This window comes from Betta splendens, chromosome 4 (assembly GCF_900634795.4).
Source record: "Betta splendens chromosome 4, fBetSpl5.4, whole genome shotgun sequence".
Classification (NCBI taxonomy): domain Eukaryota; kingdom Metazoa; phylum Chordata; class Actinopteri; order Anabantiformes; family Osphronemidae; genus Betta; species Betta splendens.
Genome location: NC_040884.2, coordinates 15,014,990 through 15,042,261, shown reverse-complemented (window position 1 = coordinate 15,042,261; position 27,272 = coordinate 15,014,990). Strand labels below are relative to the sequence as shown.

The 27,272-nt window shown below is 46.0% G+C and overlaps 1 protein-coding gene and 1 long non-coding RNA gene across 10 annotated transcripts in view; one reads left to right on the top strand and one right to left on the bottom strand.

Moving 5' to 3' along the window:
• The window catches only part of ctnnd2a (catenin (cadherin-associated protein), delta 2a), a 163,143-nt gene that overhangs the window by 55,692 nt on the left and 80,179 nt on the right, over positions 1-27,272 (bottom strand). For 7 of the 9 annotated variants that reach the window (XM_055508339.1, XM_055508337.1, XM_055508342.1 and 4 more), the window contains exons 6-12: positions 27,027-27,199; positions 23,153-23,207; positions 22,532-22,748; positions 22,284-22,401; positions 21,485-21,617; positions 18,933-19,106; positions 10,684-11,056 (exon numbers count right to left, since the gene is read on the bottom strand). In XM_055508339.1, the coding sequence (XP_055364314.1) occupies positions 10,684-11,056; positions 18,933-19,106; positions 21,485-21,617; positions 22,284-22,401; positions 22,532-22,748; positions 23,153-23,207; positions 27,027-27,199 (1,243 nt within the window). The remainder of the gene's footprint in view (positions 1-10,683; positions 11,057-18,932; positions 19,107-21,484; positions 21,618-22,283; positions 22,402-22,531; positions 22,749-23,152; positions 23,208-27,026; positions 27,200-27,272) is intronic. The other 2 variants (XM_055508340.1, XM_055508341.1) reach the window with 1 other exon arrangement.
• LOC121202143 (uncharacterized) lies at positions 24,184-26,981 on the top strand. The gene is made up of 2 exons (XR_005897508.2): positions 24,184-24,571; positions 26,559-26,981. It is a non-coding gene; the product is annotated as an uncharacterized LOC121202143 (long non-coding RNA).

The window sequence follows — 27,272 nt, the reverse complement described above, 5'->3', positions numbered from 1 at the left end:
GATCACCTCTCTCCACAGAAATAATAAAAAAAGGAGCCTTAAGAAGTAATTCCACGTGGAAGGTAAATCACGAAGCGAGAGACAGAGAGAGAGAGAGAGAGAGAGAGAGAGAGAGAGAGAGAGAGAGAGAGAGAGAGAGAGAGAGAGGAGAAGAAGAAAGCAGAGAAGAAGAAGAAAAAGAGACCAATAAAATGTGAAGGAACCAAGTGATGAATGGGCTGGACCCGCGTCTCCTGCTCATCACTTCAGCGTGAGGAGCCACATGTGGCTTTCTCCCTGTTATTTCCCTCCTTTCTGTCTGCACATACCACCAGCCCTGTTATTCAACCCCCCCCAAAGCCTGGCGTTTCTCCATCCAGAGCCCGTGCGGCGAGCGCACAGACGAAGAGAAAAAATCAATATGCTTTCTCTATGGCATCCTCCAGCTGGGAATAGGAGGCACAGCAGGTTGAATAAAAGAGAACAAAGGACTGAGTGAGAAGAATGAGAGGAGGTGAATGAGAGTAACACTGAATGGGATGGAGAGACAGACGACGGTGGGAAAGGAGCTGATGGTGTGTGTCACCGGCGCCGTGGACGATGATCAGTGGACTTACTTAAAAATGAAATCTAGAAACGTGCGCGTGGCTGCGACGTTAGTGCGTTACCATGGCGCCCACCGCGCACCAACGCCGACGCTAGTCCTTGCAATTAGCTGAGCAGACGGAATCAGAGACTTAATCGAAGAGGACATTAAGCTGACGTACAGGTGTTCATTTACATGGGCCCCCACCGAGTACACACACACACACACACACACACACACACACACACACACACACACACACACACACACACACACACACACACACACACACACACACACACACACAGCGCTTATCGCAGATTTGCTGATCGGTAGGTTTCAACCCAGTGGCATTATTCCCTCGCTACATAGTGCAATTACTGCCTGTTTACACAGCTCAACAACAGAGCGCTGGATCACACACTCAGGCGTCATAATGTCGTACAATACTGGCGTATATGGATGGGTTTTCACATTCAAAGAATGCAATGTGCTGCTGTGGTCTGAGGAGAATCGCCCTAGGCTGCACAAGCATGATACAAGACAAGTGAATAAATTGACCAATCAAATCCCCAGCCACGACACTCAGCCAATCAAAGCGTAGACGCATGATTAAGCCGGCGGATGAAGGAGAGCTTGCTGAAAAATTACCGCCCCATTGTCTCTTGATTTGCGAGCTGAGATGCAATCACGTCAACGAGGCTGCTCCGGCCTCTGAATGACAAACAGGAAAAGGTGAGATTTTTTTTTTTGCCCTGTGGTCATGCTGATGAGGATGCGAGTCCGTGCATTCACGCCTCGCCCCGGAAGAAGGCGATGGTGTCAGCGGAACGACGCGCCTCCGCAAATGACTCTGGCATGTGAATATCACACCGATAAGGTCAAGATGGATATTAGCGCTGTCTGTCTACTGTATGTGTGTGTGTGAGTCCTGACCTGACGCTAAAGAAGACCAAGACCCCCCCCCCACACACACACACACATTTGTTCTCTTCCCTCACGCACACCTGCAAACGCTCATGAGTCTGTCCAACTGCCCACACACACTTTACACAGACTAAATTCACTTCAGCACTGGGCCTCTCCACTTACACAAACATTTTTCACTGACCTTGTTTCCATTTCTCTCTCTCTCCCTCACTGCATGTGTTATTTCGTGTTCCTTTATGCACAATTTGTTTTTTTGTTTGTTTGTTTTTTATACACTTTGTCGTAAAAAGGCAGTCGATGGGAAAAATATTTGGTGGAGAATGTTCCTAATGTGCTGACGGTGTAATGGACATATACCAGACACACACACACACACACACACACACACACACACACACACACACACACACACAAACACACACACACACACACACACACACACACACACACACACACACACACACACACACACACACACAAACACACACACACACACACACACACACACACACACACACACACACACACACACACACACACACACACACGTGTGATTGCTCTTATCTCACTTTGACACCACTTAGCACCATCTTCACACAATTTGTCACAAGAGGATATAAAATAATTAATCAGTGTTTGTCTGTATTTACTGTATCTGTGATAGTGGGTGGGCTGTAGCACAAATGACCACTGGACACAGATGCCCATTACAGCATCTGAGCTGCAATTTAAAAACACTTCCGGACCTAAACGGCCATTAAATCTCGCTCGTCCAGTAAATCCAGCCCTGTTAACCTGCCTTCTTCTAACCTGTTGCTGTTCTGATCCAACGGCGCCTGTAGCCAGTCTGTCACCTTCCGCGTCTTGATGAATTCCCATTTATAATCACAGCCGTAGCGAGTGTTCAGCTCAAGAGTTGCAGCTGCAGGTGTGCTGCCTTCATGCTTCATGTTTCACCTTTGTTGCGATATTAGATGGTTTTAATCTTTAATATAAAGTTACCTGATAAATCACACTGAGGTGACTAGACTCCCCACGGTATATCTATTATAGTCCTACGTGCTGTGCGTCAGTAAGGTGAAACATGAATGAGGAAAAACTAATAAGCCAGTGATTAGCTCCTGCTATTCTCATCAGTTCACATTGGGGCAAGAATGCAGCAAAGAGGTGCAGAACTGGGTGAGAAAGCGTCGCAGGGTAATACAAAAGGACATGCTGATGAGGGTGCAGACTATGAAGATGATGACATAAAGGGTAAGAAGATGGTGCTGATCAAATATGAACAGAGTCCAGAGTCATCTAATATAAACAAAGTGCTGAACATGTTCACACTGCATTCACTGAGAACTTGATCTTTCAGGAGCCGATACTCGGCGGCACAAAGACCAGCTCCTTCCTCCCTGACAGCTACGATCTTTTACATTTCACCATTTTTAATCAGCTCGATCTGAGGTCGGAGTTTATTTGCTGCCTGGGATTCACGGAGCAACATTTCAATGACACACATGGCTGCGTCCTCCAAAGTGGTTTAATTTGATAAGAGAACTTTTATTTTCCACATGTTCACCCATCCTTGTAAGAAACGATTGCTGACATGAGAGCAAAAGCCACGATGGGATAGGAATGAAACGACTGCGCAGCTTGAGCCTGGTTGACAGCACTGTGGCAGCGAGAAACAATTAACCAAGAGATACATACAGCTCAAAAGAAAGGGACCAAAATAGGGCATTTTCACTCAAGACTCCTCGTGGCTTTGTTCATTTTCCGGCGATGCCAAACGTACGATAACTAAGCTAATTAGACTTCCTTTGTTTCTCTGAATGACAGTTAGTCGTAACGTGGCCTTGACATTATTAAACGGAGTTTCAGAATCAGTGAAGTGGTTCGGATAAATAAACAAAGGCTGCAAACCGCACCCGGGGGAGAAGCGCGGGGCTGCGCGAGCTGCTTTTCCTGCAACATGCGCCCACGCACGTGCGCTCCCCCCAACGCACACCGACACCCCCCTCCAACGGCTCACGTACGCGAAGTCCTGCACAAAAACATGAATGATGAGGAATGATGAATGTCCAACCTATCATCACTGTTGAGCCACAAACTCCAATAGGATGAACATTTCTTGCTACGAGAAGTGAAACTGCAGCTCACAAGCAGCTTCAAAGGAACAGGTGGGGAGTAAGGGGCCTCACAGGCACTACTGTAATGGCTGCTCATGAAGGAGGTTCATGCCTCCCCATCCAGATGTATTCTGACAGGCCGGGGACTAAAGCAGTGACCCCCTGCTCAGCAGCCTGCTTCTGGGCTTTCTCCGGCGCCGGCCCACTCGGCCGGATGGTATCGGGTTTAATGCTCTCGTGATCTCGCCGGTTTGAATACGGCTCACGGAGTTTGTGGACTTTCCTTCAATATATGCTTTCCCACTCTCTGTCCCGGTGCAATATTGACAGCGACATTGCTTTTTAAGGGCCTCAGTGGAGGATTTAAGGGCTGCGTGTCAAACGTGTCAAAGTGTTATGTGAGAGGTCCTCCTCCTAAGCGGAGATGCAAAGTTGGAGCTCAGGCGAAAGGAGAGCAACGACTCACTCGACTGTCATTTTTTGTCCGGTGAGCGGCTGCCTCTCTATCTTTCATGAGAAATTGGTGTGTAAGCAAAACGTAAATACCTGTACTGTACTGTAGGTGTTGGGATTTACAGCACAAGTCAATCTGTGCATTTTCTGTCTTCTTACAGTAACATTTGTAATCAAACTTTTTTTTTCCCCTGTCCCCTTCATTCATTCATCTGCTTCCTTCTCCCCCACGTCCTGCACCCCTGTTCTTCCTCCTTCAGCTTTATTTAGGTTCTCTTATGTTTACCGAGACCCGCTGGGTCCAATAACAAGCACCCGGTGCTTGATTTTCCGCAAGCAACTCAGCTGAAAGGTCAAAATCCCTCTTCTGCACAAGAGGAATACAACTCACTGACCTTAACTTCTGCAGGAAGAGTGAGCCACGTGCGGCAACGGCAGCAGGACGGAAAATGAACAGCTACTTGACATTAATGTCTTCGTGGATTGAATGAAAGCCTTAATTAAAGACAACACACAGCCCTCTGTTCTTTGATAGTGCTGACTTCACGCAAGACTGCGCCGACATCCGAGGCCAAATAAAATCTTAGTGGCACAGTCCCATTAGGGCAGTTACACAGCATAGTCACGCTGAGTGGTACTTAGAGACAAAGAGATGCAAATACTCATAGAATGTCCTATGAAATACTAATAATAAATAAAATCAATGTCTAATATGTGTCAACTTCACTTAACGTCATACATAAAGGTGATTTTCTAGCAAAAATGCGACCGTGTGAAGATTAATTGCTCCACATGTAATAAATGTGACAGTAAATCTGCGACTTGTTTCCATGGGTGAGCCATTAGCTGCATGGATAACAGTACAGTATAATCAGGCTGCGCTGTCAAGTATGAGCTAGAGGAGAGGTGAAGTGAGGCATGGGGAGGAGGCGAGATATACAGTCATTCTGCTGGGGTGACATTTTCCCATAATCCCTCCCAAATGCCACCGGTATCAGAAGATGGAGAGGCCCAGAGGAGGTGGGAGGAGGAGCGGGAACGCATCGCTAATGTAATAAGAAAACTACACTTTTGGTAATTGTGTGCAATCGAGACATCACATAATATTAACGCTTCTTCCGAGTCTATGGATTAGTTTGCTTTGCCGATGAGCCTGTGGAGGTGTTTAAAAGGCTGGATGAAAGTTAAACAAAGCAGTGTTAGTGGCAGTAATTAACATAAGGAAGATTAATGCAATGACTGGATCAAAAGAGTAGACACGATCCATTAGAGACTGCACATTAGAAAAGTGTACACACATATGCAAGAACGAACTTTTGGTTAAATCTAAATGACACTGTGTCATCTTGTCCCATTTATCAAGAAGGTTAAATGTTGTGTACACTGTAAGTATGTATCTGTGTGGCTGCCCAGCAGTCACCAAATTATATTTATCAGTCTCCTTCCCTTTGATCTATCCCTCCATCTCCCAGGCCTCCGAGTCAGGATGAAGCTCACTGTAGCAGAGAAGAAAGCAGAAGCACAGGCCTATTATCATCCCAAGGTCACACACGCACACGCACGCACACGCACACACACACACACACACACACACACACACACACACACACACACACACACACACACACACACACACACACAAACAGATAGGCCACCGCAGAAAAGCAAAATAACCACAATGGGCAATTTACCCAGAACAGGCAGGGATGATGGCCAGGGCACACACACACACACACACACACACACACACACACACACACACACACACACACACACACACACACACACACACACACACACACAGCTGTGCCTCAGGGCCAAGGTTCTGGCAATGCATCATTACCCTCCCTTGGAGGTGATTCCATATCCCAGCATGCATTTCTCATGTGGAGAGGAAATTACCCCTGGGCCGTGCTGAGAGCCAATAGAGTGTGTCCTCTTTCCTCGATCTGTCTCTCTTTCTTCCTTCCTTCCTTTTTCTTTCGTTAAGCCCCTTGCTCACCCTGTGACGGTGCCATTCCCACCCTCGCTGCCCTCTCTCTCGCAGAGTCACTCAGTCCTAACCACGTTCCCTGTTGCCTCACTTTATCTCTCTCTTATTGCCACTTCCTTTTTCCTCTTTCCCCCCTTTGTGATGTAGAACCAAGATTAATAAAGAAAAAGTTCCAACAGGCCCTCCCCCTTCGTGTCACTTGGTCAATTCATGGCAGGGTTAAATATTTGAGTTCCCCTTCTGCTATGATAAGTTCATCATTTTTCCAATGTTGTGCCCTTCACATCCACATACAGTATGATGCATAGACCGCAATGAAATAATACTGACATCCACTATTTCCTAAGCATGGTTGAATCGCAATAAATAATTTAAAAATGTGTGTTTCCACAGCAATGTGTAAAAATCAGGGTCTAGACAGAAATCTACAGTATGAACAACAACTCAGTCCTTCACAACCCAAGTCAAGAGAGAACAGTATGGGTGGGTTTTATATTTAAAATCTACGCTGGTGAGCTGGGAAGGTGAATAATTTGATTCTGTATTGTGTAATACACAAACTGACTGGTGCAGTAGCAGCACTGGTTTTAGGGCTGTACTGAAGTACCAGCAGTGAAAGACTGTCTCTGTCCGTGGTGCTGATCCTTTCCAAGCCCAACTAATTTCTGCGCCACTGTCCAGGGTCCTGAATGTTCAAACCCAACCCTTCTCCAGTGCGACCACTTCAATTAAAGCGACGCACACGTTGCGTTTTCTGTTGTCACAGCAATGCCAGGCTTGCACACACGTACACATACCTTTAGACTGTAAGGCTCATATTATATGATCTGTTTCCTATCACATGTCAGAGGCGCACAAGCACACGGCGGCCGAGCCATTCAGAGTAACCGCTGGAAAATAAATAGATGTGCTGCATTCGGGCTGTGAGTCAACAAACGCCGACAATAAATAGCGAGCGGTGACAATGACATGTCACAGCAGATCACATCGTACCAAGGTACTGTAAATAGCAATTTCATGTCAGCAGCTCTATTGTATCTAACAAATAATAGAGGCATGGAGGTATTCATTTTACTGTTACCTAAGCAATGTGTGTTTACATCTATTGTTGCACTGTTGTGGCCTGAACCGCATGGAACCGGGAATCGTTCTGGCAGGTTTCCGTATGGGTTTAGTCAGCGTTTCACCTAAATGTAAAACGTTAACTTTAACTGATGTTTCCTCAGTCAAACACACTTTCACAGCTGAAGCACTTCTTCCATTTTTAACACAATGTTACCACGTTTGTTATTTTGTTTTTCTTGTGTTTTGTAACATTACCTATAACCCCTATCACCCTATTCTCCTTGTCTCCCAGCCCTGAGACGTTTTACAGTAATGTTTGTCTCCCATAATCCAACCATGTATCATGTATCAGGGTCCCACTTACTGTATGTCTGTAAACAAAGGTCTCTCTGTTCTTCTTTTATTCACTTCTTCCCTCTGATCACGTTCATTGTCCCGTTGTTGTTTTGCCTCCTTTGTTTATTTGTTTCTTTCTTTCTTCCTTCTGCAGGTCTGTGTTCAAAAGTTTCTTCTCTAGATTTCTAAATACAGCATTTTTAACATTGACTTTAACACAGTGCAAGGGTGAAAGAACCGAACAATAAAGGACAACGTTTAACATCAGTGGATTTTCTCCACATTTCTGTTTTCTATTTACTCACCTTGCTCCACGTTGATCATCATTTGTCTACCAGCCTCCATTTTCTCCCTTTTCTACCAAATTCCCTCGCTCCCTTTATTTTCCACCCACTTCTCTTTGTGCACTCACTTGTCTGCAACTGTAATGGCCTTGAATTGAGTTACTGGCTACACACACACACACACACACACACACACACACACACACACACACACACACACACACACACACACACACACACACACACACACACACACACACACACACACACACACACACACACACTACCAGCACAAATACACATTAGGCCTAGAATATAAGGACACATTTAAACCAACACACACACATCCACACACACACTCTCCTTTACATACACTAACTCACACAGACGTAACCTCTGCCTTCACTCAGACGGTTTCCTTGTCTCTAATAGCTGCTAACTCATTTAGCACTTCATGTTAGCACAGCGAGATCCAATTACAGCGTGAGGGAGAGTGAAGTTTGAGTAGGAGGCTATTTAACCTCACGGCAAAGAGAAATGTAACACACAGCTCCAGTTCAGTGACGTCTAGGAGACGTAGCGTTACATGAACTGTATGTAGCAACATCAAAATTATTCATTAGCAAGTTGATTCTATTTCAGTGCAGCTTCACGGAAATGATTGCTTTGAAAAGTCTGGAAATAAATTGGCAAACTACTGTAGCTTTATTTTAAATTAGCATCTTGTCACTGTAAAGTTTAAATTGGCAGAAAAGCAGAAGTTTTTTTTATTTGCCATTTTTGTAGTCGTAGTCAAATATTGACTGAGTTTTGGCCTTTGGGCCCTGTTCTCTGGGCTCTGAACTAACTAATATAAACTGCAGAGTTTTTACAGGTTTTATTCACTTTGCCAATCTGAGAAACTTAATGAGCTGGAGTTCTTGGCGGACTGCGACTAAGTGATGTTTACACCAACAGGCACAGCAGTTTGGATGTTAGAGGAGTTAGAGCACTGAAAACCTTATACATTGTCATTAAAAAAGACTTTGTTAAACTCAGCAAGCCTAAACGGGAACTACGACAAATCTAGTGTGTTACTTTATTAGCTGCTCAGAAGTTTGGGGTTTTATTGGCTTTATTGCATAAAATAGGATCGTAATTGTAAAGTCATTAAATCAAATCAACAACCACTATGTGGGTGATGTAGATATGTCTAAATGTAATGAGAATATGTAAACGGAGCCACTGAACATGTTTTGTCAACCTACAGTACAGCTTCCAGACCCCATGCTCCCACAAATGAAAAGACATCATAATGCAACTGCACTATGAATATCACATGACAAAACCATGCGAAGGAAGTCTGGCTGTGCTATGGACAATGAGGATCCGGCCCGGTGTATGGGAACAGCGTTTCATTCTGACATTCCTCCCACTGTCGTCGTCTAAGCAGATTAGACAGTAAATGCAGCAAACCTTTTAAGGCTGATTTCCGTGTTGCTCTGCTAAATTAATAGATTTGTAAATTAGGGGATCATCCTTTAACAAGCGTTGAAATGGAGGCTTTCTAATGTGGGTGACAAGGTTTTGTTTCACTGCGCAGCGCCGTCGTTTCCTCCTTTCGCACCGATAGCGACGGTAAACATTAGCGTGTGCTGCTGCAGTCGGCAGGAAGCCCCTCATCTCCGTGACCCACACTCACTCTCTGCTCCCTCGCTCTCGGAGAAAACCATTTCTACTTACTGTTGGGACCTATGCTGCTGTGTGACTAATGCTCCTTTGTCATAAAAGTGGCTGGATACACCTTCCGGAAAACACAACACGTAGTGAATTACTGTGTTTTCTTCTCTTTGCTGGGTCCAGACAGAACTTGCTGTGTATAAAAACAACAAAAGCTTCACAAATTTACTCTGAATCTGAAAACAAATGATTGATGGTTTTAGGAAAGTAACAACTTTTTTGTCAATATCTGTCTAAACTAAACATTTAAAGTATAAACTGACTAAATATTCAATATAATTTACAAAGTAAATGAAAACTATAATTTTTATTTTCCACTGAGAAAACCGATTTGTGTTTGTGTGGAACACGAAGTCTTGAGCCAGTCAGTGAGACTACATTAATACTAAACCACCATGGCATCATTATCAGCGTGATAGTTCACCCCAGAGGAGCCTTGAGGAGTCTGCCATCATCTGACTGTGCATGTCATTCTTATTATGCTCTTCTCTTTCTTTGCCATTGTTTTTAAATAATTCCCTCCCATCCTCCCTCTTTTCATCTTTTCCACAGTCTCTCTCTCTATCTGTGATTCTTTCTGTCTCCGTAACTCTCTTTTGCCTCTCTCTCCCATGATTGACAGCTGCTGCTGGGACTTGATCCATGCACGCCTCTAAAATTAAAGGAATTATACATCAAGAATCCTGTGAAATATATATAAGGAAAGAGGAGAGAGGGAGCTTTGCTTAATTGCAGAGACAAGAGGATGGAAGTGATCACAGCTCTGTAGGACTCGCTTACACACAGCATGTCACTAAAGGAGACAAAAAAAGAGGACTGGTGTGTGACTGCAGTGAGTCCGTCCTCTATTAGCTGGTATTTCCTCACACATATGCAGTGGCGCTAAGTACTGTAGGACTAGTGCTGCTGGCAGTAATGGAGCATTAGCAGCGGGCACAGAGGGCTCAAACGAGAAATAGGAACCTGGCTCAACTTTTGTCCCACAGCAATGTGACTTAATCCACCAATTAGGCGAATAAACCAAGGAAGCGTGTGCAAATGCTCATCTCCGGTATCTTACTTTGACAGGTAAACAGTCCGCTGTTTAGTTAGACGATAAATGGAATGTTTGTCACTGGGGTAAACTTCTGAGAAGCCCCAAGTGCTAATACTTTTGCAGTGTTTTCTAGACAATCTAACTCATGCGCACACAAAAGGTACCGCACACCCCACACGTCCTACCTGGGGTCTTTCTGGATAGAGTCGATGGAAGGGGACCGCTGCAGGGTGCCCTCAGGCGGCAGCGCCGGTCCCGACTTGCTGTAGGGCGACTCCACCACCGAAGGGCAGTACTGCAGGGTGCGGTAGGGGTCGGCCACGTACGGATCCGAGCCGTACACGTCTCCCCCTCCGCCACCGCCGCCCGAGGTGTAGCCCGGCCCCACGGTGGCGTAGTTGTTGGTCCCGCCGCGCCCGTAGTTCCCCGTGCCCGCGCCGTGGCTCCCTGTGCGCTGCAAAGGGGTGGAGTCGACACCGGGGGAGGAAGGAGCTAGGGCAGGAAAGTAGGGACAGAGGACATAACTTAGGACCTGGTCATGGAAACGCTGGGTGAGGTCTGCAGGGCGGAGGAGGATGGAGACAAGAGGATAGAGAGTAGAAGACGAAGGTGCGTTGGATGGATAAATATTGGCCACATGCCCAGGATTAACAAGGACCAATGTTCGACAGAGGGAAGGATTGAAGAGAAAAAAGAGAGAAATATGGACAAAAGTTTCGTGAACACAACTTTGAGATCATATTAATGACCTTGACCCAAATTTGAGGCTGTACACGTTTCATAGCTGCATACATTAACATGACCTTTACTGTACTGCTTGTACAGTAGTCGTTCTACTGAGTAAACCGCTGCAGGCCGATCAGCATAGAAACCGTACCGATGTTGTTTTTCTGAATGAGATATTTGCCTTGCGAGCAATAAAGAGAAAGCGCACGCATAAAGTCGTAAAAACAATGAGCAACACGGAGCTGCCTCTCTTTAGAGTGTCATGGAAATTGAAGGGGGATTTGCCCAGGGATGATAGGAGCCTGCAGGGCCACAGAAGCTGCCGCCGTCCCTCCCCGTTGTGCCGGAAGCTGTGTGTCACAGATATATCAAGGTGTTAATGTGAGTCTGGGGGCCGCGCTCCTCCGGCTGTAAAAAACACTGAGGCAGGAGGTGTGTGTGCACGCGGCCAGCACACTTACACGCGAGCGAGAAAGCCCCGTAAATGAATTCTTCATAAATCACAGCCTTGAAATCAATATGTATATGCTTTTGTGATTGACTTGGGCTTTAACGCAGGCCAACAAGGCTCCTATTTCAAAGAGAATTAGTCGTTAGAGGTGTCCGTATCCACAAACAGGAACACAGCAGAGTCACAGGTTCGCCCTCTAGAGCAGTTCACACGCATGTACAAGGTGGAACGAACATAAACACATGTTTATGCGTTACATAAACGCTGCACTCGGCCGATGAGGCTGTGAGTGTGAGCCGAGCTCGGGCGTCTCATTGTTATGTGACCAACAAACTTGCTCTTTAGTGCTGTCTTGAGTGGTGGCATTTACTTGACCTTCACAACCCTCTTATCTCAATTTCATACTCCCACACACACACACACACACACACACACACACACACTGAAACACATGTGATTTGCCGCAGTTACTTAGTACGACCAATCCTTGACAATCATTTGCCAAAGCTCTTATTTAAATTCTTCACATCAACTCTGGTAAACTCCATTAGTCGGCCCACCAGAGGCACACGGAACCTTTTGGATGATGTAACCACATTAGCATATTCATATTTCCTAACTGCAATCAGGTTAACAAAAATCCTCTGCCAGCCACACAGACAGTGACAAACCCAAGCCCGTGCGGTGCCCATGACGTATTTCGACGTTCGACGACCCGAAGAATCAGGCGGCGACGGAGGAGCAATGAGCGAAGGGAACAAGAACCACATCCAGCAGTGGGTACAGGAGGGTAATGAAGCAGAGTAACTCCCATCAGAAGCAAATCTGGGTCTTTTTCTTTAAACGCTGTCGGTGCTGCGTCTGTCTCGTCTCAACGTCTCATTAGCAGCTGGAGCTTTACACTAACGCCACCGGTGTCGAGGGACTTGACACCCAGATGGGGTGCCGCTAAGTGGCGATAGATGAGGAGCAGAGAAAAGGGAAAAACAAAAAGAAAACCTGACATGTCAAATCACTGTTATAGCCGGCGCTGCTAGAGCCCAGTGATTGGACAGGGACAGACGGATCAATCTTCTCCTGCCTTAAGTAAATGGAGCCCCACAGAACTCATCATTGGCTCCTGCAGTGGACTGACTGATGACCTGACCTTTGCCGGGTGGTGGTGCCTGTTTGTGTGTGCATGCATGACTATCTACTGGACATGAGAAGCAAACTTTTACGACAACCGTTGATCATTGCTCAATTTTTAGAAACCGTATCTCTGTCTCCTGCCCACCGTTAGCTGTTAGCGCTCTATGCTAAATGATGCTACTTCTTCAGGCTCGGTTCTGCAGCGGGCCGTTCTGGGACTTTGCAATTATAACCTGCACTCCAGCCTTCAGCGGAGGCGGGGCTAAACAGCAGGCCCGACCGGCTGAGAGACAACACTCCATTTCCCCTTAATTCCTTCCAAAACGCAATTTAATGAATTTAGCTTTAAGATCAAATCTATTTGAAGCCTATATGCGAGGATGTCCCTGAGTATGAGCAGCAGCCAAACGTGTTACGCTGGCTCATGAATATTAAACAGGTCATGAAATGCGACGCATGCATGCGAACACGCACTCACGCACGCTCCACTAACACTTCAAGCACCCGGGCGCTCTGGCGGTGTGAAATTGTGTTTGGGAGGAAATAAAAGGGCGGGTGTGTCTTTGTATTCCCTTGCTTCGGCGCAGAGTAAACAAATCGCGGCTGTGCTCCTGCTGGCAGATTAGTGATGGGAAGGGAAACTCTATTAGTCATTTGACACAGTGATACCTCCGCAATTAGCCAGCCGGTGCGAGGGGTCGGCGGGCCTGACTTTTTCTGCGGGCTGCTGAGATTGGGAGGGGGAGGGGGGAGTGTGTGTGTGTGGGGGGGGGGGGGGGGGGGACAAAGAAAAACAGAAAGGGAGGGAGAGAAAAAGCTAGACGGGGATCAAACCGTCCTCCTTTGTCATTCTTTCATCTCTGCCTCTATTTCTTTCAATCCTCCTCTGTCATTGTCAGTGCCTTTTTTTCCCACGATTCCCCTGCCCTTTTCTCCGCTTCTTATATTTCTGTCTCCCTCTTGATCTGTCTCTTTCTCTCCATACCTCCATCAATCTTTTTCCTCACCCGTCTCTTTCCGAACACACTTGAAGTTTCCCCCACTCTCGGCTCCCCCCTCCGTCTCCCCCATCCATTCGTTTCATGCTTTTCTCCCCCTTCTCCTCCCTCGCAGGCCTCTGTCTCCCTCGCTCGCTCCATTGTGGTTGTAGTAGACTATGTGATTAGAGCGGAGGACATGTCCTTTCTCTCGACACGCTTCAGCGCTCAGCACGATTACACAAAACCCCTCAGTACAGTCTCTATCGCTCTCCTACACACACACACACACACACACACACACACACACACACACACACACACACACACACACACACACACACAAATGCCGACTTCTAAATATGCAAGTGATTGACATGGACTAAACACGCGTGCATGTCACACATCTTTCTGACGCCCTAAGATTGTGCAACAGCGGACACAAACAACCTTGCCTACAGCAGCTACTGACGAAGATCACACACACACGCACGCACGCACGCACGCACGCACGCATGCACGCAAGCACACACACACACACACACACACACACACACACACACACACACACACACACACACACACACACACACGCACACACACTCACTTGGACGCGTGGCCAAACATAGAAGGAGTTTCTCCCTCGTGCACAACACACACCTCCCTTGTATCCCTGAGCCGGAGGACACGCGCGCACACGTGGACACAAATACAAAGTGTCCCGTTTTTGCCACGTCCAGTCTCACGTAAACACCGTTTAACGTGTGGAGGCTGTAGGACACTCGTTTCTGTGAGTGAAGACACGAGGTCCACTTGGACACATCAGGGGCTCAAGGCCAGTGGCTGCTGCTAAATGTTCATGCTGCGGGAGGACATGGAAAGTCATAAGGCGGTGCTGCATTTATATAAGGCACACAGTTACTGCAGGTGTGATCCATGTGTGGTGTGATACATCTAATGCTACTTTTCACCTTCCCTTGTTGCAGGTGGCACGTGATCATGAGGCAATACACTCTATGCGTTGATGTACAGTGAATGGTTCAATGACCAAACATGTTTTAAATTGTGTGTTTTTTGGAGAAATGCTGCTTTTGTCCTGATTACTCATATTTGTTCATGCGATCGTGTGTGTCTGTGTGTGTGTGTGTGTGTGTGTGCGTGCGTGTGCATTGCCCATATACTATTTTTTGTATGCATTCGTTAGTTTACTTATTTCACAGTGTATGTGTTGCAACAGGGAGGTGACTTAGCAAATGCCATATGGTTTCACAGAGGGAAAGCATTTTTGCTGATCTGTAGAGTAAGTCAGATGCTTTGAGCTAGTAATTAAACGTTTCTGAGGCTTCAGCAGAAACTCCCTGTAAACACTGAACAATATACTGTAACTCGCACATATTATCAACCAAGCTCTTGTCCAGTAGGTTGAATAGTAATGTTTGTAATGCTAATTCAATTTTATTTAATTTAATTACTACAATAGAGGTAAACATCAAATTAAATAATAGGATTTGAACCAAAGCTACATGTCACATATTACACACAGCCAAAGACCAAAGTCACAGATGATTAGTATTATAAGCCACATCTGGACACTGGAGGATACACATCCAATGAAAGCCGCTCTTTCCTTTTTATCATTTCACTTTCTTTAGTCAAGGTGCTGTGAACTTTTCCTCCTCTGACGCACAGTAAGTGCTGTATCCCTGGAGTTCTTGTGGCTTCGCCCGTTCCTTCCTCCTCTCTTGGCCTTGCTTTCCTCCCTTTCATCGCTTTCTCTCTCTCGGTTCTGTCCCCCTCATTAGGAAGTCAGCTCTCATTACGGACGGAACGCAGCAGATTTAAAGGAGAAAGCCAACCGGTTTAATGGTTTGATGCTAAACTGTCTCTCTCCCCTTTTAACCATGCATATGAATGCAAAGGTCACAAGGACAAGTGTTATGAAGCTGCAACCTCAAGCATTAGTAATCCCACTGTTTTGAAACACAGTAATAACGCGCACAGAGAAGCACACAAACCCTGGCACTTATGTAACAGCGTTGACCCGTTGTCCTGGGAACTGGAAACAATTGAATTGGAGAAACCTTTTTGACAAAGCGTGTATGTTAAAACAAAAGACCTGCAAAAAAGATTATTATTAATAATGAATAATTATCTCCCCTCTCAATGACAACAAATTGTCATACACACCTAAGAATAGCTCTTCAGCTAAGCTTCGAAAGCCAGAAATTGTGCTTTTACAGTGAGAGTATACAGAATGAAGCACTGTCCATGGAGCTGCCTGTTGGCAGGTGATAAGGTAGAAACACTTGTATAATGTGTGTGCGCCACAAAATGCACTTTCCTGTCTCTCCATACAACATTTGGTTTATGGTTCTGTTAATGGCTAAGGAAATATTACAGTGCTTTGGCTTAGTGACTGTCCAGGACCGCGAGTCTGTCGCCTTTAAAGATACAGCAGGGAGCAATGTTAAACTACACGACTTCCCCTTATCAGCAGCAGTAGTTCAAGTGGCTACGAGATGCACCTGACAAATAGCCACGGCAGTGAATCCAGCCATTCTCACCACTGGCACTTTAGCAGCGCGCAGGCCTGATGTTCAGCTATTAAAAAGAAAAGGTGCCACATCCATTTAAAGCTGGTGCTTTTTTCCCAGTGGTCAGAGCCATTAATACAGGCCGAGATAGCTTCCATGACGTTAGAATGGAGGCACGAAGACTAAAAGAAAAGGAAGCAGAGCCAGAAAGGAGGAAAAGAAAGAACAAGGAGAGGAGGTCACAGGAAGGAAGAGCGCGAGTTGTGTCCTCTCAATTAGTAGAAGAGCCAAAATATATGTGAGAGAATAATACGAAGCATAAACAGAGGGAGGATGAGGAGAGTGAGAATGATGTCAAGACTAGGAGCAAGCAAAGCGATGCAGCGTTGGTTATTTTTATAAACACGTGCGTTTTTAGGGGAATAAACAAATGTGTAAACCACATCCTGGGGCTTTTTTCCTTATCGGCACCAGAGTGCGGATGCATGCGTGCGCCCGAGATGCTGTGACCATGCAGGAATAATCACTTGAAATAGGCCACATTAACCTGCAGTCCTCTGGGGCGCTGGCCTGGTTTAATCCAAGAATGAAACGGCGCACGTCAATGCCTGCACACGAACACGGTAACACTGGTTTATGCATAAACGCACGCACGTGATGGGGAACGGGAGGAAGACGAGGGAGAGAGGGCTCGCATGCGTGGAGCTGCTGCGTCGGACATGCAGGAGCAGATGTTAAGTGGCGGCTTCACAGCTTTGGTGTGAATGCAGCGCTCAGGAAAACTGAAGAGGCAGGTGTTCGAAATTTGTAAGAGTAAAGTGCAAAACTGTAAAACCTCAGGCTACATTCTGAGACTTGGATGGTTTCCTTCTATAGCAGTGGATGGAGGTTTTGTGGATGGAAGTAAAAGAGCATGGTGTCCTGTTTCTCCTCTGGCCTAAACTGGGTCAGAAAACAAAGCCTGAAAGACACGAAAAGGCAACGAGGGCAGTGGACAAGCGCATTCATTTAATCACGTTAGCAAGTAACTCGAGCCGCCAAATGTCTGCATGTGGTGCAGCAAAGTTTGCGCCGATTTCCAGCGCAATCACACAACAGCCCAAGCGGAAGATGACGCGTGTTAATGTCATTCCAATTAAGACGCTAATGGTCAGAGGACGTGATCAAAGTGCGTGTGTTCATGCAGGAACTGCAACAATGAACCACTTCATTACTGGTGGAAAGATCACTAGCTACAGTAGCAAGTCATCAATATTAAATATACTTACAATTAGCTGCCGAGACCTCATTTTTAATTTTGATTATAACCCACTCTTCATATATAATAGGCTGGTGTCCTTGCCTTTGATTTCCACAGGTTTATATGTACAAGTTAACACACACACACGTTAAAATTCACTCATACACTACAGCTTTGCGATTTTGGTGCAAAGGCCTCACGCAAATATCTCCTTCTCTTGCATCAAAGGAATGACTTATAGCATTAATTACATTGATCCATGGCGGCTTAATGAACCACTAATGTGATGCTGCCATTGCCAAGAAAAGGCGCTATGACATAATTAATGACTCGCTGCTCACCATGTCAGCACAGCCTTTATCAGCTGATTTGGTGCTAACGCTCTGTGCGGTGCGAGTCGTCGCTAGACAGCTCCACTTGTCGCGGCGCGAGAACAAAGGCGCCGATCACCCCTGTGGCCGTTGATTTACCGGTGAGGGGGCGTGGCCAAGCACAGCGGGGGGGGGCGGACGGCGCCTGGGCCGCCGCGGCGCCGGAGGACGGAGCTCCAAACGAGATGAGGTAATCTATTAAAACGCCGCGTCTTACCAGCAGCGTATTGTAAACCTCGAGCGTTGCAATTAAATGTACACAGTCTAATCCACAGTCTATTGATTTTTGTAGCTGCAGTGCAAATTTCCTTTGTGAGTTTTCTTATACTCATCTATTGAAGCTGCAAATACGCGGCGCAGTAAATTATAGATAGCGGCGTCTCCGCTCCCCGCACGTCTGAAGCTCAGCTTCTGAATTAACTCGCGTCGCTGTGTCGGACCTGTGGCACGCGCGTTCAAAGCCTTTTAGAGCCACTTCTCCTTCCTTTCAACTGAGTCCAACGTGATCATCAGCCGCTCTGGTCTAGAGTGACATATTTACCGCTATGATTCTGACCCAAATGCTAATGATAGCTATTAAGGCTGGGCCGTTAATGGCATCGAGGGAGCTGCGAACGTGGCGTGACGGACTTGGGTGTTTCAGCGTGAGCGCGATACGGTAATGGGATTAACGCGGAGCACCTAAACCCACACTGAGATAAGCTCAATGAGGCCCTATTAAAAATAGAGGGGGTGGGGGAGAACGTGGGCGTCAGACTGTGGGGTTGTGACGATGTTTCATTCCAATAATAAAAAAAAAAGTTCATAAACAGTAAGTAATGAACTACTGTATGTCTATTTAAGAAAAACATACCTCAAAACATTTTAGAAGCATAATATCTCTGTCAGACGGCAGGTGAAAAGAAACCTTCACAGTATGAGCGTTACTACTCAGTTATATATACAATTCAACACATGTACTGAAATATGACATGAAAGAATCACAGAAACAGCGAGGGTCTTACCGGTGTTGTTGCGATAAGGGCCCGTGTCCGGCCCCTGGCTCTGGCTAAGGCTCCTCATGGGGCCTTTGTTGTGGTAGACACGTTCTTCATAGATGGGATCGATGTGCTGCTCTGGGGACCCCAAGGGCCGAAGGGGCTCCTGACTGTGCTGACTACTGTAGGATCCACGAGAGCCTGGATAAGAGAGAGGAAGAGAAAAAAGGAAGATGTGAGGGGGATGAAAGAGGTCGGAAAGGTGATACAGAAGGATGTGAAAGGAGGAAGGGACGATAAGCTGCAGACAGCAAGGGGGGAAATATGAGAATGAAAACCACAGAGGACGAGAGCGAGGATAGAGATGTTTGAAAATAGGGACAAATAATAGGAGACGATAGAAGAGCCCGACGATGGAAGAAGCAGACAAACACAAAACAGAAGAGCAGCAAAAGAGTCTATATTTCTTTTTTTTTTAAAGGCGCTGTTTTTAGCAGGAGTCCTGCAGACACGGGGCAAGGAAGACACTGACAGCAGGGATTTGTTCATTACGCGGCCGAACAAATGTGAGGCGGGGGTCTTCCCCTGAAAACACACCAGCTATGAGTATGAGTGAGGCTCACAGCTGTGTCAGTAAGGTCATATGTACTGTACTGTACTGTACATACAGTCGCTTTGTGTCTTGTCCCAACTGTCCAATAAAACAGAGCAAAAAGACAGATCAGGTGGGTGCGAGCGCGCCTCCTGCACCGCTGGTCAGGGGCCGGTTTGTTGGGCGTTTCGTGCAATGCCTTACGACATCCATTGAGATAAGCTCAAACAAGGTGAATTTGGGAGACGATAAGAGGGAAACAGAGGCAAGAATGAGACAGAGGCAGCCATAATATGCGTGAAGCAATGCTAATTAGAGGCGCCCATTAACAGCATTACTCATCTCTCTCTCTCTGCATCTCTCTTCATCGTCTTACTCCATTTTTATGATTCCGCGATTCAGTTTTATGTCTTCTTTCTTCTTGACTCTGAAATGTGCGCTCGTGGAGGCGCTGACCTCCTTCTTTCAGAGCGAGGGGGGGACTTTAAGAGAAGAGGACAGAATGATGCGAGGAGGAGAGACCAGGAGAAAGGCGTCCTTCCTAAAGCGCCACTCAGCGCATTATTTAACGACGACAAAATGTAAAAAGATCAAATGTGCTCCCGTGAGTCGATCCTCTGATACAAATAAATGGGAAGAAGACAAATCAGAACTCATCTGAGGGATCACTGCTGTATATTAGGCTCCAATATCAACTACTGACTAATAGGGTTTAATTATTTCTGTTAACTAAAAGCTACTGATCATTAATCTCATCTGAACATCACACTACACTGTTTGCTGTGTGGTTTTATTGCATTCGTAGGACTGCATCACTCAGGGAATGCCTTTTTTAGGTGGCTTCAGTTTTACCTAGCTTACCTCCAATGTGGAGCAGGTTCTGCAGAGCTGCTAAGTCACTCTCAAGGAGACTACCCGGATAAACATGGGACGCTTCTTTCCCCCGACTGGGAATAAGCAAAGCGGCAGTCGAATTGTCCATTCCTCGGAATTATGATGAGCACCGGAGTTACTGTACAGTCTATCTGAATGCAAATGTCGCCGTGCTTCAATTGACCTGACACAGCCAGCCCCAGCGCGCTACAGTCCGACTGACCCGGTCAGCTAATTGCTTTGACAGGCTGAGATCTTCTCCCCATTGAAGTTGATTTGTGCGCAGCCCTTTCCCTTTTTTAACCCTCCTTCATTGAAAGTCTTCAGGAGAGATGAAACCCCGGGCACGGCTTCAAGATCACAGCTATGTCCTCGGGGTAAAGCATGAAGGTGATGTTCTTCATCAGTGCAGCTCCGAGTTTAAAGCGCTGATCAATTAAACCTACTCGGGAGTTTCGAAACGCCGCTGCCTGGTTTCCTGTTACATATCTTGTTGAATATTTCATTCATGTTGCATGAAAAGTGAAATCGCTCAATCAGTGGCAAAGGACTCGGTAACAAAGCATTTGATTTGGGTTTTGCCGGAGTTCAAAGCCAAAACTGTCCATTCAGTGACACATGACAATGAAAAATATATTTTTTTTCATTTCATATTTGCTATCCTAAAAATCCTAAAAGGCCTAGAATCTTGTGGAGCGTTAACAAAACAAACCGTGTCGGCTTAACATTCTTGAATCCGTGGACTAAGTGCCGTTTTTATATCCAACAGGGACAAACAGCCAACGTCAAGTCAAGTTTTATACTGAACCGCTGCGGACGATAAACAGCTGGTGCAACACATTCATTGTGGGCTGACATTCAGCCAACTCAATTTCAAGTTGTCAAGAGAAAAATCCATTAAGTAGCCCATGCAGCCTGAATGTTGCTTGTACCACGACCAGCGTCATTCAGACACATTCAGCTCCCAGACAAAGATGCTCTGACACCCTGGAAGTGTGTAGAACCAAAGCCCAGATTCCCACGTCGCCCTGTGCCGCTCGCACAGCCGGTTTGAAAACCCATTTGGGTCCGTGTCTATGTTAATGTGAAATTGCATGAGTGTGTGAAGTCCCACCTGCCAGGCTGCCAGGCCTCTGAAGTGTAGCAGTAGCGTAGAGCTCGTGGGAGATTTTGTACTGGTCAGAAGCGTGATGAGCTGCCAGCCGTTTGGGAGACAGTGTGGCATAGCTCCCTATGCCGGAACTCATCTGCAAAGACAATTGGAATGTGCCATTAGAGCGCGCTGGCAGACGCACACGCAGCAGCTGACACGTTCGATGCATTTGAATGCTGTGCTTCAGATGGAGCAAGACTTTGGTGTCTATGTCCAAACGCGAAGCAAGTTGTGAAACGGGCTTGTGAATGGGAAAAAAATAAGTTATTCCGACTCAGGCATTTTGTAGATTTTATTTAACTACTGTGCGTGACTTGCTCTAAAGCAGTATATATAGGCTCTATATAGTCTTTCGAAGTCAGCCTCATGGCATCGGTCAATAGCATGATTAATAGTATGACTATGTAGCATATTGTGCGTGTGGCTGCTGCCAAATAGCTTTTCTAAATCTAGCCTGTGCAATAACTCACTCTATGATGACAAACACCCAACCAATGCTACTAAATAGGCTTCACAGACGCATAGAGGTGTTCTGTAAGTATTCATAATGCTGTAAATAAAATGTATCTGCCTGCACCGGAGTCGTCGTGTCACTTCCTCATAATTCATAACAGGCTACGTGGAAGTACTGAAGTTGCCTTGGTTGCATTCATTGCAGCGCCTTATATTATATTACTATTATGTACTTTTGAGGGCATCTGTCTAATAATAAAGGTTCTTATTTGAACTCATGCATTTCCTTCCCAAGGATCTTTAATACCTGGTGAAGAGGGGACGATGATGCGCTGGCCCCTCCCCCTCCTGCTGTAGAGTTGGGTGGAGATGCCACCCTCAGAGGAGACCGCCCCCCTCCTGCTGTCGTCACAGGAACTGTGGTACTAAAGGGGCAAATGGGCAAAGTAACATACTGTAATTTGACTTTTTCTATTAAATGGGGCGTTTTTTTAAACATCAGCATCAACAGCAATTCATTAAACTCCATCTTCGTCACGGTTGCTAGCGCTGTACCTGTACGACTTGGCCAGTCGATTAGCCGGAGACTGTTTGTTGGGAGACGAGGAGGAGGAAGGCAGGCGCTGAGTGGAAGAGTAGCCCGAGGCGTCGGAGGCTGAGCCCAGGCGTTGAAGCTTGCTAGGAGAACCAGACCCGGAGCCCCCTCCTCCTCCTCCCGAAAGCGGGGAACTGACGCGCTGAGCAGGCAACGTGGAGCTGGAGTAGTAGATACCTAGAGAGCAGGCCAAGAGAGGTAAACCTATTAAAGCCAGGAAGGATGGTCTGGATGCACGAACAGACGCAGAGACAGAGCCTCAAATGTAGTCTGGGATCAGTACGACATGTAGACATATGTCACATACTTGACCAAACCAAATACGCTCCAGAAACTGAATTTAACTTAGTTGGTTTATAAATTATGGTGGAGAAGAGCTAACAAGAGACAATCCTACATACTACAGGCACTGAAGACTAGAAACCCTATTATTCTGATTCCTGTGCATGTCCGTCAGTGTCTCCAAATGTCATTTCTGCGTCTCCACAGCACCCCGTGCTGCAATACGTCAGGCTAATCTATTATAAAAAACCTCCACGAGATACCGGGAGGAGGAGGGGGAAGGAAAGACAAGTTCTCACCTGGCCCGGCCCCGGGTTGGGACTGTTGCTGCTGGGCCACGCGATTGGATGTCACCTGCAGGGGGCGTGGGAGGGGGGAACACGGGGAGTTACGGGGGAGGGAGGCGTCGAGGACAGGGACAAGGAGAGAGAATTAAAAAATAAGCCATAAAAGAGGAATAACCATCAAAATCCTTTATGCACAATGAGTTTAGTCGAGCCTTTGAGTTGTCTCAACGAAACCTGGAGGAGCTACTAATGAAATCCCCACAGAAAACACAGGGATGATTGAAATTCACACAAGCAGACTATAAAGTCCTCGGCACTCAGACGACTGAAATCATTTCTAATGTCTTGATGCACCACCCACTTGAAAAAAAGGATTACACAGAGTCCAGAATACATTCACGACTTAATCTCTATCATCTGTTGTCACATAAACTGCAATTCAGCAATATTTCAAAAGAATCAATCTCTCATTAAAATCAGACACAGTTAAAGCCTAACTTAATTCCCTTTAGCAACAGATGAATTTCAGAAAATAAGAAATAATTCAGCTCCCTCACTGTCCTCACTGGACAGACATGTCTCTAAAGTACTATACTACATTCTCCTTAGACTCAGAGGCTGCAGGGGGAAACTTATGCGAGTCTCTTATAGCCTGTTGATGTGAAAAGATGTAAAGGTAACAGAAAAGAATTATTAATGGCCTGGTCACGCAAGGCGTCTTTATGCAAACAACACAGACTCTGAGTCACTTTATGTACAGTAGTTACACTGAGGCATTCAGTGGAAACATTTACAGTAAGATGTTATTTTAAAATGTATAATTGCGCTTTAATAAGTTTGTTAATTATGCAAAATCGGAATCTAGTTCACCTGAAATTATGTCAAATGCTCACTTGAGCATGTATCAAGACTCACTAGGAATGTTTGACAGAAAACACCTGATAATCCATTAATCAACATGCAGACACACACACACACGCACGCACACACACACACACACACACACATACACACACACACACACACACACACACACACACACACACACACACACACACACACACACACACACATTGTTTCCTGGCGTGAATAATTGCGTCTACACAATTGTGTAGAAAGATATTGGTGCAAAAACATGCCTGCTCAGCACCCCTCCTCTAGGTGAATATAGAACCACACACAGGCGCACAGCCTCCTATTATGTTCTGGAAAAGCAGTTGCAGTCTCCGATTGTGTGTTCTAAACCAAAGCCTGTCTGCTGAAGTCAACGGGCCTTTGCTCGCAGCACTGCTTTGTTTGCATGGGGTCAAAGAAGCTGATTGATCGCTGGTTGAGTGGATTAGCCATCTCTTTCAAAAAAAAAAAAAAAACAGATCACGGAGACAAACAGGCAGAGATGAGGAGGCAGGGAGAGACCAATCAGATGCACAGGTAAACAGTATGTCCAAACTTGTTACTATGTTATGTTGCTGTTAAACTAATAACACAGTTTTCAATCTCCACTCTTCAGCTCTAATTGAGCATTTTCAGACTGTAAAACATAATAGGACCAACACAATGTACCAAACAGCAGTTTACTACAGATAGTCTAATAAATTCTGTCTTTTAAATGTTGTCTACGCTAAATGCACATACAAAAGTGCTTCATTTACATAAAGTCACTTGTAAAATGCTAATAAAGAGTGGGTTGCTAAATGTGTGGCACAGCAGCCAGAGAACGATCCCAATCAGTATGGGAAAGCGGTTTGGACCATTAAAGCCTGCTATATAAGTCCCCTGTGTTAGCTTAGTAGGTTACGAAGCTAAGTGAGAAACACGGGGCTGGGGAACGATGGGACACAAAACTCTTAATGGTTTGTTACTTGATTGGGTCCAACGCTTGAGTTGTAAGGACGCAAAACTGAAGCAAGATGGAACTTCAGCAAGTGGATGAAAGAATTGATGAAATGTATAGACTCACAGATGATACAGTAGATAACCAGGTCATTCACCCGCTAAGTAGTTGATGCTAATTGGTGAAATGTCACCCGTTAAGTAATGGGTAGAAAGTCTGAGCACACAGCGAGACCATGCTGCTTCTCTTCTCCTCCAGTAAAACACTGGGATGTTTGAGGTGCCATGTCTTCATGCATTATTAAAGTAACCCTCTCAGGGTTATAAATACCCAACAGAGAGGCAGCAACACGTAGGCCCTTCACTTTCCCCCCCGCTCAACCCTCAAACAGTGGCTTATGTAAACTTTAAGCCCATCGGTAGAAAGAGCACACGTAAAGAAAACACGCGTGTGCTGCACACGCGGGCGAGCGGCACCTGCCTATCCAGCAGCCCCGGCATGTGGAGGGCTCCTCGTGAGCAACAAGCCTGGCTGACAACGCTGGCCCCATTACACTGACAAGCCAGAAACATCAGAGAGGAGAGAGCGCGCACACACACACACACACACACACACACACACACACACACACACACACACACACACACACACACACACACACACACACACACACACACACACACACACACACAGGCTCACCAGACAGAGAATGTGAGCAGAGAGGACGGAGGAGGAAGGAAAAGAGGACAGAAGCCCTCAAATACAAAAAGAATCAGAGGACACGGCATCAACAGAAAAAACACTTTATCCATGTATGCACCTATACGCCTGTCGGTGTGCTTCTCCATCTCTCTGTCTGCGCGCCCTGTATATTTTATATATTAGGAAGGGAAACGGGAGCTTCCTCAGGAGCCGGCTCTGTGTGACTGTAGCGGTGTGTGTTGGTGGGGGTTGGGGGTTGGGGGTCGGGGGGGGGTGAAAGTTTACAGAGCCAGATATCACTCTCCTCACCTTTCCCTTTCAACAGACACGGGCACAAACAAACCAACCCACACATCCACGCAGACGTCTGTACAGACACACACTTTGACACAGCAAATGAAAAACAAACAAGCCGCTGAAGAACCGAAGCAACACGCGCTCGCTTCAGAGGCGGAAACCTCACTGAAGAAACGCACAGGTACTTCTAAATACGACACAACGAACCCTTAAAGACACGTAATCCCCATTAAATAATTATCCATAATTATCTATGGAAAATATCTCCTCCTCCTTTCAATTCATAAACATCCATTACAAACAGAACATTTGCCCCAGACACTGGCAATATCTTCTAATGAAGCGCTGCAGCTGCTCAGTGATTTAGCAGATGCGTGGGTGTGTGTTTGAGTCTATCTCTGTTTGAGTGTGCCTTCATACGCTGAGCGGTATATTATCACTGATATTTTAAGAGCATTAATAATACGAAATAATAGGCTCCTGTAGGCTGGGAAGCATTTTAGTCACATATCTCTATTTATCAACGCACCACTACTACAACTACTGTAACGACTTTCTCTGTGTCGCCTCCTCCTTCTGCTTCAGCGTCGGCTGATGGATGCCTGTCGCCTTCTGATCGGCTTTTAAGGAACCGGACAAACGAACAGACCTACTTTCGGTGAGGACAGCTATGGAGAAGCGCAGTGCAATAGAGACGTTCAGGGGAAAGAAGGGGGATGTTTGCTTAGTCTGTGGTGTAAAACGGGAGCAGAAGCGAGGCATCTGAAAACAAACAGCATTCAGTATGTGTCAATACTACATCGATCCTCAGAGGTCTGCACGACTTTAGGAAGCACTACTAAGATACACTTAGTAGTAGTAAAGTGTGGATAAACCATTAATGGTGATTTTTCTGTCAAACTCCACTAATGTCAACATGTACATGGTGAAATACAAGTTTCGCTCTCGTGGACAGTTTAGTTTTTTTTTTTTTGTTTTTTTTTTGCCTAACTGTCTATTTCATCATCATCCACATCAGCCTCATTATCATCTGCGTACGCCCGCGGTTCCTACCTGGTTGTAGCTGTGCACAGCTCCTCCAACCTGTCCGCTGCGCTGAGGAGTTGCTGCGGAGATGCTGTCGCTAAGGGCGAGGGTCTGGTTGCTATGGTAGCTGGCAGAGTACTGGAGCGAAGCCTCTGGGGTGGAGTTGAGCTGCAAGGAACTCTGGGAAAGAAGAGCCGGTCCTACCAAAAGAGACATAAGTACGGTTGGATGGGAGGTGGGGGTTGAGTTGAGTTTGTGTGTGTGCGTGTGTGT